The following is a 17,268-nucleotide window of genomic DNA, read 5'->3' as shown; positions in this document are numbered from 1 at the left end:
GAGGTTAAAGTACCAATAGTCAGCAAAGAAAGAGAATCAGGAATTCAGTCCAGCAAAATAAAACTCTAAATAAATGCCCGGGCTTCGTAGTTGGTTATAGCCAGACGTCATTTTGTATTTATTTGCTGCCAACCTGTGCATTATTCCATTCCACCATGGACAACATAAAGAGTAAGGGCAGAGCCAAAGGCGCAGCTGGATAATAAAGTACAAAGGTCTCAATCCTGCAACCACTTAACAGCTAATTCACCATAACTGAGCTGAATAATTCATTAAAGCTAATGGTGTGTATGCCATGAGTAATGATACAATTAAAAGGTATAGCAGAGGCCCAGACAACAGCAATTGCAGAAGTTGTACCTGCAATTTTATATATACAGATTGCTCAGAGGCTGCTATTTATTAACATTCAGTGGAAAGGTTATGATGGAGGATCATGGGTAGCTTGAACCCTGACAAGTATTGGTCAGGCCTGGGTGAAGTTTGTGAAGGGAGAAATAAAGTGCTGGCAAGCTGTGCATTCCTCTGGAGGCCTCCCAAAGCCCAGTGATAAAAATAGACATGAAAGGGGGACAAAAAGTCAAGAGAAATACCTGGGGAGAGGCAGTGCTCATGAGTAGAAGCTTGACTACCCAGAATTCTAGATTTGAAATACTCTTCTTAGTTTTCCTAAAACAAAGGAGTGGAAGTGTTATGTAGAATGCTAGCTGGGTTTTCATTTTTCTGCCACGAGTGATGAATCAAAGATATGTGAGGTTGCAAGAGTAGGCCTGCCATACATCCTCCAATTTGTCCTCCAAGAATAGCATCCGGTGGATTTTCTGGAAATCAATCGGCCAAAATTTCCAGGAAAACCCGACATGGGTTGCCATACGCCTGGAAGTGTAAGGGGTTTTTTTTTGGTGAATTTCCTTAAAAATACCTGAACAACTTTTTTTTCTCTTTAGATTTAGCAAAAAGAAAAGAAAAGAAAAAAGAGCCCAATAAATGTTGTGTCCGGATTTTCACTTTATGAAATATGGCAACCCTAGCAATGTGCATCTTTTGAGGGTAGGTTCCTAGTCTGAATGGGTATGGACATGTTTACCTGTGAGTTTCACAGTGTCCCTAGGGCTCTGGATTACTAGTTAATGGGTGTGCCCTGGTGATTTGGTTGCATTAGGAACAAAGCACAGATTAAGGCATATGCTCATTCCAGAGGTTCCAGGCCTGCTCCTATGATACATGTTAATGGAGTTCAGCCATGATACGTCTGCTGTTTTCTTGCCCTGAATGACTAAGCCTCAGCTGACTGTACCTTTCCTAGGCCAAGGTGCTTAGGTCAATACTTAAAATGGAGTGTATTGTCTTGGTAACAATGTGGTCCCCTTCTCTTAAAACAAGCATGTTTTACTAAAAGCAATGTCCTTACTCCCATTGGAGAAATGTTGGAGGGTATAGAGTTATGTGACCCCCGAGCCAAGGAGATAAGTAACTATACAACCCTTAGAAGACATCTGAAGGCATAGGGAAGTTTTTAAATGTTTAATATTTTATTATGTTTCCATGTAAGTTGCAAGCTGTCCAGAGTGGCTAGGGCAACCCAGTCAGATGGGCGAGGTACAAATAATAAAATCATTATCATCATGGAATAGGACATCCCTATTTTCATCAGAGAAATGTTGGAGGGTCTGAAGGTATGCACCACCATCTAGTTTCTGGTAAGGAGTCTGCTGCAATAAACTTTCTATAGTTCCTTGCAAATGATATTCATTGCAAATGATCGTTGCAAATGATAATTGCAGCAACATGTTTGAATCAATAACTGTATGAAAACATTTATTTCTCTCTCGTGCATCTTGTCCCTTCTGTATTTGAGAGCTAGGCAAGGACACAGCCCAACCTAGGTGATTAGATTAGCATGGGAGTGGAAGAAACCATAAAGAAGGGATAGGTTCCTGAATGACCCAGAAGTTCTTGTTAAAAGAAGAAACACTTAAGTGATAAGTTTCATCAAGGGTTCCTGGTATTTAATGGTGAGTTTTCTCAATTGCAAAAGATAAAGGTGAGTGGGAGACTTCTTTGGCTCTGCAAGAGTTGTGTGGGAGAATAGTACCGTACTTCTCTCCATTGCAGCTGTCTTAGGAGTGCTAAAACTCCAGATGTGGCTGCTAGCCCCTTTGTTGTCCATGAGGAGAGACTATGGGCTCACCAAACTTCCACTTGACCTTCTACTTTCCCATGGGAAAACCCACTGATTACTGCCCAGTCAGAGCAAACGTCAGTGGGGTTTGCTCCGGATTAACGTCTGCTCCAATTTAGCACTACAGAGTGGGTTTTCTGGGGGTAAGCTGGGGTGTGGGTGTGTGGCAAAGGCAAAAGTACTCAGACCCATATCTAGAAAGAATGAGACAAGCGGAAGTGTGAATGCTCACAGAAACTGACGTTTTGCTCCACTAGGATATCTTGAAAAAGTATCCTGGTATCTATGTAAGTCATTGCTGTGCGTGAAGAGAGACTTTCTAAAAAAAGATCTGCTTAATAAGTGTACATCTTTCATGGACAGCTTTAATTGCTGTCCATGAGGAGAGAATGAGATGCTCCCGGAAGTTATCATTTTGCTCCTCCAGAATATCCTGATTGGGATCCTATTATTTACGTAGCAGGGAGTTTGTTTTTCTGTCTTGTATTTCTAGTGTGAAAGGCTTACCATGGACTGACGAACCATTGTGTGTTCAACACTGTTAGGTAACAAAAGAACATTTGTGCACTTTCTGAGGCTCCAGTACCCACGGAGTGCTTGATGTTTGTTTTCACCATAAAAATGATATAATACTCAGGACCAGGAGACAGGGAATCCAAATTGTGGCATTTTACAAAGCAATGTTTTCAGGTTCCCAGTTGTTCTCTGTGCTCCATCATCAAGCCTCCAAAATAATTGTGACCTGGTATAGCCATGAATATCTGCAGTGCTTTGAAATGCCATAAAACTTGCAGCAAAGTGGGGGAGTAAGTAACCATCTGTTTCAGAAATTACCTGTATGGTTTGATTTCAATTTTAAGACATAGAATTGTAGAATTGTAGCGTTGGAAGTTTCCTAATCATCACAGATGAGCAGAACAAATGGCATCATTTGAAATGTTTTGGGAATGATACATTTCTGGCTACGTGGCTATTCTGCCCCTTGCCCCCGGCCGATATATTTTACAGCTAGGAATCTTCTTGTTGCCTTGCCATAATACCAGTGATGATGGTGGAACAACATCATGCTTCTCTAAATTAATGTAGCATTACCTGAAAGCAATGAAGCAGCTGAGTATGGCTGATTGAACACCCTCTCTGAGTTTATCATGGGAGAAAGTGCTTTTGAATGGCACAAAAATATTACCAGATTAAATACCCAGTTCACCATGAAGGTAATGAATAGAAAGACTGGTTAGGCAGGATTGCATCTTAGGTTTTTTCATGATTTATTCTTTAAATGGGGAAAATGGAGACTTAGAAAAAAGAGACACTTAGTCAGATGTTGACAAGCTTGACACAGGGATTACAAATCTAAGCACATCTCAGCTGCAAGTTTCCTGCATAAGGGTAAGCCCAGTGTGAATGGGACCATTAGCTATAAGGCACAAATGTCTGCTAGATGGGACTATGTTAAAATATATAAGATTTGTACATGATCTAGACATACAACAATCCAACTCAATAGTGTAATGTTGGGAAATGTCGATCACTGATGCCGAAATTCAACATCGCCTGAGCTCTGCGAGTGCAGCTTTCTCCCGAATGAAGTGCAGAGTGTTTGAGGGCCAGGACATTCGCAGGGAAACCAAAATGCTTGTTTACAAAGCTATGGTACTACTGACCTTACTGTATGCTTGTGAACGTGGACCACTTATAAACGCCATCTCCAACTCCTCGAAAGATTCCATCAACGGTGTTTCCGAAAAATTTTACACCTCACCTGGGAAGACAGGCAAACTAATGCCAGTGTACTGGAAGAAGCAAAGATGACCAGTGTCAAAGCAACAATTCCTCAAAATCAACTTCGTTGGACTGGTCATATTGTGTAGATTGTCTTCCAAAGCAACTACTCTATTCCCAACTTTAAAATAGTAAGTGTAATGCTGGTGGTCAACAAAAGAGTTTCAAAGACTCTCTCAAGGCAAATCTAAAAAAATGTAGTATAAACACCAACAACTGGGAAACACTGGCCTCCGAGTCCTCCAATTGGAGAACAGCCTTTACCTAAGGTGTCATGGGCTTTGAAGACGCTCGAACTCAGGATGAAAGGGAGAACGTGCTAAGAGGAAGGCACATTTGGCAAACCCTCACCATGATCAACTCCCTCCTGGAAACCTATGTCCCCACTGTGGAGGGAGGTGTGGATCCGGAATTGGCCTCCACAGTCACTTATGGACTCACTGTTAAGACTGTGTTCATGGAAGATAATCTTACTCACCTACGAGTGATTGCCAAAGAAGAAGAAAGAAGAAGAGACATACAACAGATTGTAGGGGCATATGAGATGGAAGCGGCCTGAAGCAGAAGAATACCAGACCAGGTGTGGAATTACCTATATCAATGTTACTTTACATTTTGGGACGGGGGGAGAGGGGCCTTGCAAGTAGAAAACTATTTCATTCATTCATACCCCCCCCCCTTTCTCCAAGGAGCTCAAGATGGCCTACATGGTTCTCCCCCACTTCATTAAATCCCCACAACAACCCTGTGATGTAGGTTAGACTGAGAGGCAGTGACTGACTGGCTCAAATTCATCCAGTGAGCTTCATTGCTGAGTGGGGATTTAAGTCCTGGTCTTCCACGTCCAAGTCTAACCACTCTGACCACTATCCTCAAACTAGGGCTTCTTCTTGTTGTTGTTGTTGTTTAGTGGTTTAGTTGCGTCTGACTCTTCGTGACCCCATGGACCAGAGCACGCCAGGCACTCCAGTCTTCCACTGCCTCTCACAGTTTGGTCAAACTCATGTTGGTAGCTTCGAGAACACTGTCCAACCATCTCGTCCTCTGTCGTCCCCTTCTCCTTGTGCCCTCAATCTTTCCCAACATCAGGGTCTTTTCTAGGGAGTCTTCTCTTCTCATGAAGTGGCCAAAGTATTGGAGCCTCAGCTTCACGATCTGTCCTTCCAGTGAGCACTCAGGGCTGATTTCCTTAAGAAGGGATAGGTTTGATCTTCTTGCAGTCCATGGGACTCTCAAGAGTCTCCTCCAGCCCCATAATTCAAAAGCATCAATTCTTCGGCGATCAGCCTTCTTTATGGTCCAGCTCTCACTTCCATACATCACTACTGGGAAAACCATATACGGAGCTTTGTTGGCAAGGTGATTCTCTGCTTTTTAAGATGCTGTCTAGGTTTGTCATTGCTTTTCTCCCAAGAAGCAGGCGTCTTTCTAATTCATGTGCTATGGTTGTTATTGTTATTTTTTAAAAGTACAGTAAGGGTTTTGTTGGAGGCAGCATTCAAAGGTAGACTCCTGCAACTGCATCTGAAGTAGGTCAGTCCATTGGACCACACATAGCTTATATCACCTCAACCTACTTCTTCTGCGTACCAGAGGGAGTTTAATCTCCTGATCTCCACTGCCGTATCTAAGCCAGCTTAGTCAGTTCCTTAGCTCTGAGGACATACCAATCAGGAAGCATGACAAGATCTTTCTTGCTTCTCCCAAACAAGATCTGAATAGCAATAGCAAAATCTTGGCTGCACACAGATGTAACTAGGTGTACTGAACACCCAGTGACTACAAAAAAGATACCTATCCTCAATTGCATACGTGTTTACAGTTGCAGTGGCCAGATGATGTTAAGTAAGATTGGGTGCCGAGTTTTAATGACTGAGGAGCTGTTTAATTATAATTAGAAGTAAATATAGGGTTGCTGATTCATCCTTGGCAAAACTTGATTCATTGGTAGTATTCATGCAGAGTGTTTTGTTTTATGTTACAAGATAGATTTTTAAAATAATAATAATAATAGGGATAGCTTTTCTAAAAATAGGGTTAAGAACTATGATTAAGGTTATTTCCTATGTCTAATGGAGCATCAGTAGATTTCATATTTTCATAGGATACTGCAATAGTTAAGGACTGGGTTTTCAAAGGAATCACATTCGTATTTTTTTAGCTATATTTCTATATTACTGTTATAAGATAAATTATAATGGATAATTTATTATGAGGTGCTTGTGTACATGTACAAATTAAAGGTATTATATGTGGCTCTGGGTTGTGTCTAGCTACGTCCTACTTTAAGCCGTTGTTGTTTAGTCGTTTAGTTGTGTCCAACTCTTCGTGACCCCATGGACCAGAGCACGCCAGGCACTCCTGTCTTCCACTGCCTCCCCATCCAAATAAATGAACATGAGTCAGTCATGATTAACAAGTTGATTAATTTCAATAGGTCTGCTCTGAGTATTACCTGGTTCAGTCAGCTGCTTGTATTTTTTCCTTCACTTGAGAAAGGAGTTGAGGGTTTACTCAATCGAGTAAACATGTTTACTCAATAAGCTCAATGGGGCTTACTCTGTAGTAAGTGTGCTTAGGGCTACACTGTCAGACTGCTTTTGTTAAAAAACAAAAGCACTAACACATAGGTAGGCAAACTAAGGCCCGGGGGCCAGATCCGACCCAGTTGCCTTCTGGATCCGGCCCGCAGATGGTCCGGGAATTGCCGCGTGGATCGGCATGGGGATTCTGATTGTTTGGGCTGCGCCATTCCCCACCCCCTCACACATACCATGGCGGCGCCTCCTCCCTCCCTCCTCCTGGCTTCTCCTCGCCCTGCCTAGAGAAGGAAGGGGGCTCTGCTGAGCTGAGCGCCCTTTTAAGCAGCCCCTCTTCAGAGCCAGCCTTTTCACGCTGCTCATCGTCCCACCACCACCAGCTCACAAGGCACAGGAGCTGAGCACCATTTAAAGCACAGCAGCCCCTCTCCAGAGCCAGCCCTTTCGCGCTGCTCATCACCCCTGCCACTCGCAAATCACAGGTAAGCAGCCACCGGGGAGAAGGGAGGGGAGAGTCGTGGGGGATTTCCCACCCAAAATATAGTCCAGCTCCCCACAAGGTCTGAGAGACAGTGGACCGGCCCCCTGTGGAAAAAGTTTGCTGACCCCTGCACTAACACATAACCATTGGGGGAAGAATCTTGCTCCATTGTCAAGAGTGGTTTGGCCTTAAATATGACATACCCAACACTTGAAGAAACTGTTCACTTCTGATGTGCAGTAAAATATGTCTAGAATTTATGGTTCTATCACTCAACCACTGGTCCACCTGATACTTGGACATTTCATATCAGCAACTTCAAAATCAATCAGCCTGCCAGAGAAACGCTTCTTGTCTCATGTAATGTTGTATTATTTCCCTCCTCCCAAATGCTTGTTGAAGGCTTGGCAGCTTTGCTTGAAGTTCCGTGCTGTGTTACCCAGAAAACTATTCCACAGCAGATAATGTTGGATGAATAGGTCAAATGGGTCTTGACATTTTCTTACAGGCATCTTAACATCTCTGGTATTATCCTACTGTTATTTTTATTTTCTCTGTGATCTCTGTACAGAAAGACTTTTACCGTATTGTACTGTACTGTATTGTATTATAACAAATTCTATACCACTCTTCATCCGAGCATCACGTGGCGGTTTACAAAATAAAAACAAAAAAATGCAAAGAGGTTTGCAAAACACACACACACACACACACAAAAAAAAACTACCAGCAAAACTACAAAAATATATATTTGTGCAGCAGGGAAGCCATTTAGCATGGAAAAATTTGATAAAATATTTCCTGGTTTTCCAAACACCCTTTGCTTTGCAATACGTTTAATTCCACCAGTTGGTTAGAAGATTGGGATTGGGGTGTGCAGCATCAGCTACGAATAATATTCACACAATGCATGGTACATAAAGGTAACGGTAAAGGGACCCCTGGCCGTTAAGTCCAGTCGCGAATGACTCTGGGGTTGAGGCGCTCATCTCGCTTTACAGGCCGAGGGAGCCGGCGTTTGTCCGCTCCGCAGACAGTATTTCCGGGTCATGTGGCCAGCATGACTAAGCCGCTTCTGGTGCAACAGAACACCAAAACCTGAGCAGCGCACGGAAACGCCATTTACCTTCCCGCTGGAGCGGTACCTATTAATCTACTTGCACTTTTGGCATGCTTTCGAACTGCTAGGTTGGCAGGAGCAGGGACCGAGCACAGGGGCTCACCCCGTCATGGGGATTTGAACCGCCGACCTTCTGATTGGCAAGCCCAAGGCTCAGTGGTTTAGACCACAGAGCCACCCGCGTCCCGGACATATGTGGTACAGTGGTACCTCTGGATGCGAATGGGATCCATTCCGGAACCCCGTTCGCATCCTGAAGCGGATGCAACCTGCGTCCGTGCGTCTGTGCGGGTCGCAATTTGCCACTTCCGCGCATGCACTTGACATCATTTTGAGCATCTGCACATGCGTGAGTGTCAAAACCCAGAAGTAACACACTCCGTTACTTCCGGGTCGCCACAGAGCGCAACCTGAAAATGCTTAACCTGAAGCGACTTCAACCTGAGGTATGACTGTACATTTGTGGTACATATCACGACACCATTGAGAAGTAGGAAAACAGTAGAGCCAGCAGGAAGGGTGGAGTGAGGTTGCAGCCCCACTATTCTCACATTAGGAAATCTAGAGCCCTGGTAGACTTGCAGCTAGTCTGGTGCCTGTGCATGCTTATTCAAACTTAAACCAAGTGCAGTGAAACTTGTTCCTTAGTATGCACAGGAGACCAGTATTAGCACCCGAAAAATAATAGGAATGTCAACCCATTAAATAATTTTAATTGGTTAAGATTAACCTTTTAACCAATTAATGCATTGAACTCTCTCTCTCTCTCTAGATAGATAGATAGATAGATAGATAGATAGATAGATAGATAGATAGACAGACAGAGATATAACACTAAAACGTTCAACACGGGTAACTTCTTAACATCTTAACATTCTGCCTGCCCCTCAGAACAGGGCTGGGCCTTGGCAGCCGCAGCTTCTCCTCTTCCTCACCTGTAGCAGCTACAAGCTGCCCAAGGGAAGAGGCTGGCAGTGGCGGCCATGGAAAGGCCATGAAGAGGCAACAGGATTATCCCTTGCAGCCGCCATCTTGGGGGAAGCACTGGCTCATCCTCCTCAATGAGCTCAGCGACAACACTGGTGGTGGAAATAGGGACATTCTGGGATCAAATCAGAAGCCAGGATGGCTTTCAGAATTCCGCAACTGTCTCTGGAAAATCGGGACACTTGGAGGGCATGAAATTAACAATTTGAGTTACAACAAATTAATAGTATTTAAAAACAATTTTTAAAAATTTCTAGAAGGGGCCATTTCAAGCCTTCCTAAATGTGATGCCCTTTTTTTCTGCTATGACTACTGAGATCCTAAAGCATGGGTAGGCAAACTAAGGCCCGGGGGCCAGATCCAGCCCAATCGCCTTCTAAATCCAGCTCGTGGACAGCCAGGAATCAGTGTGTTTTTACATGAGTAGAATGTGTGCTTTTATTTAAAATGCATCTCTGAGTTATTGGTGGGGCATAGGAATTCGTTCATTATTATTTTTTTCAAAATATAGTCCGGCCCCCCACAAGGTCTGAGGAACAGTGGACCGGCCCCCTGCTGAAAAAGTTTGCTGACCCCTGTCCTAAAGGTTTTGATACAGATTCTCCCATCTTCTGACTAGATTCTACATGGCCGTGTGCTATTTCTGTTGCTGCAGATTCTAGATACTGACATGGATAACATGACTTGTACAGCACCGAGTCAATGTCTTTATAGATAAACTGCTAAGCACAGCAGTGGCATTCAACAAGTACTGTAATGCATTTTTCCCCTGAATAAACTGATTTAGCTTCCAGCTGTTTAGTAGTTATTATTTGTTTGATAGATACGGAGCCATCAATGTAAATTCAGAGTAAGAACAAAAGCCTTGGTGAATAAGTTGTATCAAAAGCTTCACGTAAATGGTGGGCTTGCAGCATTTATTGATTAATTGACTTGATAATTTATTTTTTAAAATTGCCTTGATTAAAAAAAAAAAGGCTCTGGTTAATCAGGCAAGTCACTGAACCAACCTGCATTAATGAGGAGATTTGCTCTTTTCTTTGTGGCTAGCAGTTTGGCTGGCCTGCTCAGTAGTGGCAGACCAAACATGTTTTAGTGCCTCATTTGCTAAATAAATAAATGAATAAATGAATAACAGCTATTTTGGAATGTTTCCAGCTTAACCTACCGCATGAGAACCAGGTACCCAACAATCAACACTGAAAGTGAAAAATCTGTTCCAAAACAATCCTCACATAATCAGGCTTTAAACACAGATTGTGAAAAGCCAATATGTCCTATTAAAAAGCAGGAAATAAACTAGCAGGCTGGTATTATGGATAGTTACTAACTTGAAGCCTGTCAACACTATAGGCAATCTAAAATAGAAGAAAGTATTTCTGCCTGTGGCAATCTAGTCAGATATATATTAAGTAGAAGAAAAAAACAGAAAATATAGGTCTGAATTGATTATCGGACTCAAAACAGAAAACAAAAGATATGTTTCAGTGTCATTGGACAAATAAGCCGACCCATTATCTTGGCATAAGACTAACCTCAGAAACATAAGACTTATTTAAGAATAATGATGAGATTTTGTTTAAGGACTGCTTCTCCCTTCTATTAGAATGGCAGGAGTTCCCTTTATCTTTCTCGGGTAGAATTGCTACAGTAAAAATGATTGTATTATCAAATATTAACTTTTTATTTCAGCATCTATCGATCAAAATAACTTTCTCATTATTAAATAAATGGCAACAATTGATATTAAAATTTATTTGGCAAAAAAGGAGAAACTAAAGGCTAAGATTTTGTATGATGGGGGGTGGAAAGGAAAAATAGGAAGACTTCGTGTCCCAAACTTAAGCCTACTTTACATTTCTAATGTGATTAACTCGATAATGGATTGGACTATAAATCAGTATGAAGGCATATCAAAATTTGAACAAAATCTGATTAATCTTGCTACACAATTTATTATAGCGAGAACACAAAATTAGATCTCTTTTCCTCAAAGTCAAGTTTTTATTATCTGATTTAATGAATATTTGGGATCGCTTTAAAAGATTACTCAGTCCAAACCCCTCACCTTTAGAGTCAATCATAGGAGCAATCATAAAAGGAGCAAGAAACAGGTTTAAAATGTGGAAATCAAGCAACTTGTTCAGGATTCAGGAACCAGAAAAAGAGGGATGTATGATTTCATACTCAGAAATTAGAAGACAAATGCAGGAAAGTAATATTTGTAGTCTGAATATTTTCAAATCTGCACTAAGGTGCAATAATTTGTTAGAAGGCACAATAATAGGAGAGAAACACCTGAGTTTAAGAAGTGAGTGATAACAAAAGAAAAACACCAGATAATTGCAAAAATATACCATTTATTACCAAGATATTACACAGAGCAGGAACAAGTTAAGGATTACATGGTGAGATGCCTTCTGAATACATGTATTGGAGAAAATATATCTATGAATGTATGGGGGAAATTATGGTTGACAGAACGTAAGTTCTCCTTAAACTCAGAAATCAGAGAAGACATATGAAACTATGAAAAGGTGGTATATCACACCTGTAAAAATAAATAAGGTCAACAAGGGCTATCCTGACTTATGTTGGAAATACAAAAAAGAGAAACATTTCTTTCATATGTGGTGGAAATGCCCTTTGGCAAAAAAAGGGGGGAACAAATTTAGTCCCATTTGCAAAGAGCTTTGGGTTGTGAATTCCCAATATACCTGGCGGTATTTGTATTAAATTATTTAGAGGGTTCAGTAAGGTAAGAACATGCAGAATTAACTTCATATTTGCTGACAGCTGCAAGAGTTGTATATGCGGGAAAGCAGAGAACCACCATAGTGCCATTTGTCAAAGAACAGTATTATAAAATATGGGAATAGACATCAATGGCAAAACCAATGTATTAAATTAGATTTAAGGAGCAAAACTATAGATAATGGGTTGTTATTTTTTTATTGGTAGAGTAGGTAAGTCGATCATACAAGATATGGGGCAATTCCAGGTATACCATTGATTGATTGATTGATCTTTATTACGGCCATTGGCCCGTTACACGACAGTTTCCCATACCACATGGATTAACAACTTTCTGAAGCAATGTTGTTGGAATTGTGTTGCTCCTTTGTTATACTGCATCCTTTATTTTTATTCCCTGATTTGTATCTTATCGTGTGTTATTCAACAAGATGGATATTTGAAAACTTTAATAATAAAAAAGCTTGATATAAAATACAAGTCATGAACACAAAAGTAGAACTATTATGAAACAAATGGAGTATATGGAAGAGGATTTATGAGAAAACATAAAGACTTAAAAGCTGATGCTGTTAGTCTGACAGGTGTCATTCTAGTCAATCATGGTCACCTTGGGAGTAACTATTCCCTGAAAAGATAGCAACTTTAAGTTCTGCAGTGTAGCTCTAAGGAGATGGCAAGAATGCTGGGATATATAGTGAAGAATTGGAGGAGGTAGCGGAAGATTGGAAGGTATCTGTCAACCTTATGGTTTTAATTCCTGAGTGGCATGAAAGGCATTCTAGCCAAGTATTTTGCCGCTAAGTATTAATAAAGCATTTCTGAAGGCTAAGTTGACAAGCAACTTAGTAAGTATCACAAGATTCCTGATTGCTTCCAACAGAAATTCTCCTCACAGTAAAATGGAAAAACCTGGTCTGGGCGACAACAAACTGCAACAAGACATTATCACAAGGTGGCATTTGTACAACGCTAGATATTCTAAAAGTGAAATACATTGTTGAACAAATTTTGTGAAATCATACTTTCTTCATAGGAGTGGAGCAAGATGGAGAACGTGCTTGGAGTACGGCAGCCTTGTCTTGAAGTGTCAAGAGCTGCTTGAAGGTAAAAAATATGTTCTTCCGTGTTGTGGTTTCTATGTACTGTAGCTCATTTATCAAACAGCATGAAAAGTTCTAACCGTCATCCAGGATATATTAGCAGTGCTGATGGATGACTTGAGAGAAGATGAGCTTGGGAGATCTTTAAAAATATGAAGAAGCAACTGGTCTTGACCCAAGTATTAAGATACTGCGATGCTTCTAGAGGGCTTGTGGTTGCATCTCATGAACAACACAGATGCTCCAATGCAAGAGGCCAAGTTAGTCAATCAGACTGTTTTCCAGCAAAAAAAGAGAACTGTTTTTCTAGAACTGCAATTTCTGATCCAGAAGCAGACTACGAAGCTGCTGAAACTTCTACATTTTCCACACCTGATGCAGCAAATATTGCATTTGCATTGCTAAGTGAAATTCAAGAGTGTGCCATAGCAGGTCAGTAACTTTGCTGACCTCCTCGTCTGGTAGCAGACAAATTCACTGCTTGCAAGTATGGTGAGAAAAAGAAAATGTAATCAAACTATTTTAATGGCTTGAGAGAACATTCAGTGCAGCAGGAATCACTGTCAATAAGCTTTGCCCATCTATGAACTTGGACAATGTAAACAAACTACTTTGTTTGAAATCCTGGCTGCAGAAATGACAATTAGGTGTTGTAATCCTGTGCTATATTTTGTATTGCTTAATGTCCTAACGCTCAGCAAACCTAAATAACACCATTTTCTGCCTGTTTTATTTTCTGGTAAATATGCCAAGAGGTTAAAAAAAGTATTTTATTTCTTATAATCTTTATTTTGTTATGTGCAAATGTATGTGATGTATGTAAACTGAAATTCTATTCATTGAATTAATTTGGAGTTCAGCCCTAGCCTAAGCATCTCTTGATGTTGCTCTCTTTGCATATCTGGCTTTGTATCTGTCTATGTTTTTCCTTAATTGAGTGGAAGACAGGCTTTTAGTCAATCATTTTTAAGGCAATATTTAATCAATTTTTCTTCAGGAGGTGAAGAAATTTGCCAAGAAACCATTTATGAATTCTCCCACTGTTGTATGCAATTCCTCATATTCAAATGCTCCAGAAGTCTCCGCAAGCAGCCACAATAATGGTAAGCATAACCACAGACTTTTGAAGCTGTTGTAATATAATGTTTATATAAAATACTGAAGGTACTAAAAATGAGGCTGGAAACATGAAACTGTTACTGGAAATTAGGACAGAACTGGAAGATGCATATATGACAGCAAAACTGATATTGTTAATGGATAAAAAAAATGTATATAATAAATGAGAAGAGGCTTACAGTGTAGTCCTAACCATGTCTATTCATAATTAAGTCCTATTGAATTCAATGTGATGTACTTACTAGTAAGTGAGGTTAGGATTGCAGTCTCAGTGTGTTGATGGATGAGATATGAATGGAAAAATTTAAGAGATAAAACAAGATGGATAAGTACATCTGAACAGGTAAAAACCAAGGTGATGGGTGCAATAGATGGAGTGAATGGACAATGGAAGAGATTGAGATACTAATCAATAATAGTAGCTGAAAGCAATGTAGGTAAAATTGAGCAGAAATCTTAAAGAGAAATAAAATGAAAGCGATGAGTAGTAGATACACGTAAAGAGGACTGATTAAACAGAATGGTTAGAAAATGGATATGCAATAATTGGAAAGAATGGTGAGTTTGTAAGAAGAGAATGTAGAAATGCTGGTCTGATGAACAGATGGGAGATAATGGGATACATATAGAGGGTGGGTGAGAAAATGAGTTGGTAGTTTGTAGGTGGATGGGAATGGCAGTCTGAATGGACAAAAATATTTTATGAATGTAGAGCCTATGGATGGGTGGGGATGTTGGGAGATGAAGTGAGACAAATGTAGATGAGATGAGAAGGTGGAAAAGGCAATGGGCTAATGGTGCGATGATGTGGGCGGACCATGAAGTTGCATGGAAGTAAAACGTAAAAGGGACAGGCAAATGAGTAGATGGAAAGGATGATCATGTTAGGTGGCTAAACCAGATCACCACTGGAAGGGAAGGAGTCTGAAAGGACAGAAATAGATGAGAGGGGATGAAGGGTTGGCTAAGCAAAGATGGGAAGTCTGAAGGGAGACAGAACAGATGGAGGTGAAGCTGATGAATGGGTGGACCTGAAGGCTACATGGGCAAAGTGTGCTGGGGTTGAGCAGAGGAAGTGGTGAGGTGCTGGGTGCCTGCTTCCTTGAGGCTGGGGGCTTGAAGGGCAGCCTTGCCGTCCCCCCAACCCATCTCAGCACAGTCTGAGTGGTGGTGGCCTTTTTTAATGGGGAGGGGAGAGGTGGGGACCCCCAACCTCCTCAAAAAGTTGGGTCCAGCCCTCCCTCCATGGTTGCTCCCAGCACCAGCAGCGACGGAGCCCACGGCACACCAGCGCCCCCAACCCCAGACCACCCCCCACTTCCCGCTGCTGCTCCTCCTCCTCCTCCAATCCCCTCCCCTCCCGTCGCTCCTCCCCCTTCCTCCCGGCGGCCATTGGCCCAATCCCCGCCGCCCCCTCGCGCCGCCGCTCAGCTGAGGAGACAATGGGCGATCAAAGGAGGGGAGGGGGAGGAGGAGGAAGAAGAGGATGGCGCTAGGCGAGGCTGGAGCCCGGGCGTGTGGCACTCTCTCTGCGCTCGATTAGAGAGCCTAGTGGGAGGCTCGGCCAGGCGAGGCAGCCGACGGAGGGACGCCCGAGCGGCGGCGGCAGCAGCGGGTGAGGGGAGTCGCCGCTGCTGCAGCTGCCTCCTCCTCGCGCGCGCGGCGGCGGCGCCCCCCCGCCCCCTACACCCTCGTCGCCTTCTTCTTCTCCCGCGCCTCGCGAGCAAAGTGTGCGAGAGTGAGTGCGAGTGCGAGTGAGCGAGAGCCCCGTTGCGCAGCTTGCTCTGCGCACAGGCACCACCACCAGCGGAGGAGGAGGAGGAGGAGGGCGGCAGAGGCACCACCAACCACCACCAGCAGCACCACACGGGCATTGGGGGAGAGTGAGTGTGTGGGGTGGGGGGAGAGGAGCCAGACACGCGCACACTCACTCACACACACACACACAGAGAGAGAGAGAGAGGAGGAGGAAGAAGAAGAAGAAGAGGAGGGGAAAGGAGGAGAGAGGCCACGGCAGACACTCAACTGAGACAAAAGTATCTCCAAACCAGCACCCAACTCCACCTTGGGAGGCGGGCGCCTCAGCATGGCTTCCGAGGAACTCTACGAGGTAACACAGACCCCTTGTGCTTCCTTCCCCCCCCCCTAACTCCACAAGCCCCCCACCCTACCCCACCCCGTGGCCCCCGCCTTCCTCACTATCGCCCCCCCCTATTTTAAGTGCTAACGCTTAAAAAAAACACCACCCCAACACCCTTGCATTTCTTTCCTCTCTCTTTTTTCCTTGGCGGGGCCCTGTAGGCGCCCGCCCGCGTTCTCTCTCGCGCGCGCTCCCGCCGGCCCGCGTGCGCGTGTTTCCAAATTGCGAGCTTTTCGCCTCCCTGCCCTCCTCCTCCTCCTCCTCCTCCCCCAGTTTCGCTAGAGAAGAGGACGGAAATATGACTGAAAGGAGGAGACGGCAAAGTGTTTGCCATTGGCTTGCGCTTTCTCTTCTTCTACTCTCTTCTCGCCCGCCTTTCTCCACCTCTCCCCACCCCACCGCCCGGCCCCACAACCCCTCTCCCAACTCCACAACCGCCCCCTTGCCCTCTCCGGTCTCGCCACTCGGACTCCACGAGGGAGGGGGGAGGGGAAGGGTGGGTGGGTTCCGGACGGTGGGTTGCAAGAGCTGACAGCCACGACTTGCTCAGAAGCTCCTTGTGCACCCAAAGTGAGGTGGTTGTGTGCCCTCCCCCACCCCGTAGTGTGCAAAAATGCGTGCAAAAGCCATGCCACCTCTAGGGCGGGCACGAGGAAGGGTTTCTTTCTTTTCTGGGGTCGTCTTTTGAAACTGCATTGACATCTTAGCCTTGCAGCAAGCCAGCTGAGTTGATGCACAGCATGAAACATTCAAGAACGATATGCCTCCACGTTGTTGTTTTTTTGCAGGAAGGCAAGTTTTTCTTTTAGAAAAAAGAATATGGTGGGGGGTAGGTTCAGAGCTGGTGCTAAAGAGACGTCATCCTTTTTGCACTACTATGTGATCCTGTGGTTTAGATTGGAGTCTTTGGCTTTGCCAGCGAAGGGGGCAACTGCTTTAACTTTGAATTTCAAGTTTTCACATCTCTAATGTATGTGGATGCACACTGGAAATCCTCTTCGATGCAACTTCCTGGTTTTGATATTTACGAAGTGCTGTATTAGGGCTCTGCAACAATAAT

General features: G+C 43.3%; 1 protein-coding gene across 3 annotated transcripts in view; it reads left to right on the top strand.

Annotated features, from left to right (window-relative positions):
- Positions 1-15,495: 15,495 nt before the first annotated feature.
- The window catches only part of CDYL (chromodomain Y like), a 102,924-nt gene continuing 101,151 nt past the window's right edge, over positions 15,496-17,268 (top strand). The window contains exon 1 of one of the 3 annotated variants that reach the window (XM_028737815.2): positions 15,496-16,178. In XM_028737815.2, the coding sequence (XP_028593648.1) occupies positions 16,155-16,178 (24 nt within the window). In that variant the 5' untranslated portion in view covers positions 15,496-16,154. The remainder of the gene's footprint in view (positions 16,179-17,268) is intronic. The other 2 variants (XM_028737817.2, XM_028737816.2) reach the window with 2 other exon arrangements.

The sequence above is a fragment of the Podarcis muralis genome, chromosome 8 (genome assembly GCF_964188315.1).
Source record: "Podarcis muralis chromosome 8, rPodMur119.hap1.1, whole genome shotgun sequence".
NCBI classification, from domain to species: Eukaryota; Metazoa; Chordata; class Lepidosauria; order Squamata; family Lacertidae; genus Podarcis; species Podarcis muralis.
Note: the sequence above shows the minus strand (reverse complement) of the source record. Positions and strands in the feature narration are given on the sequence as shown.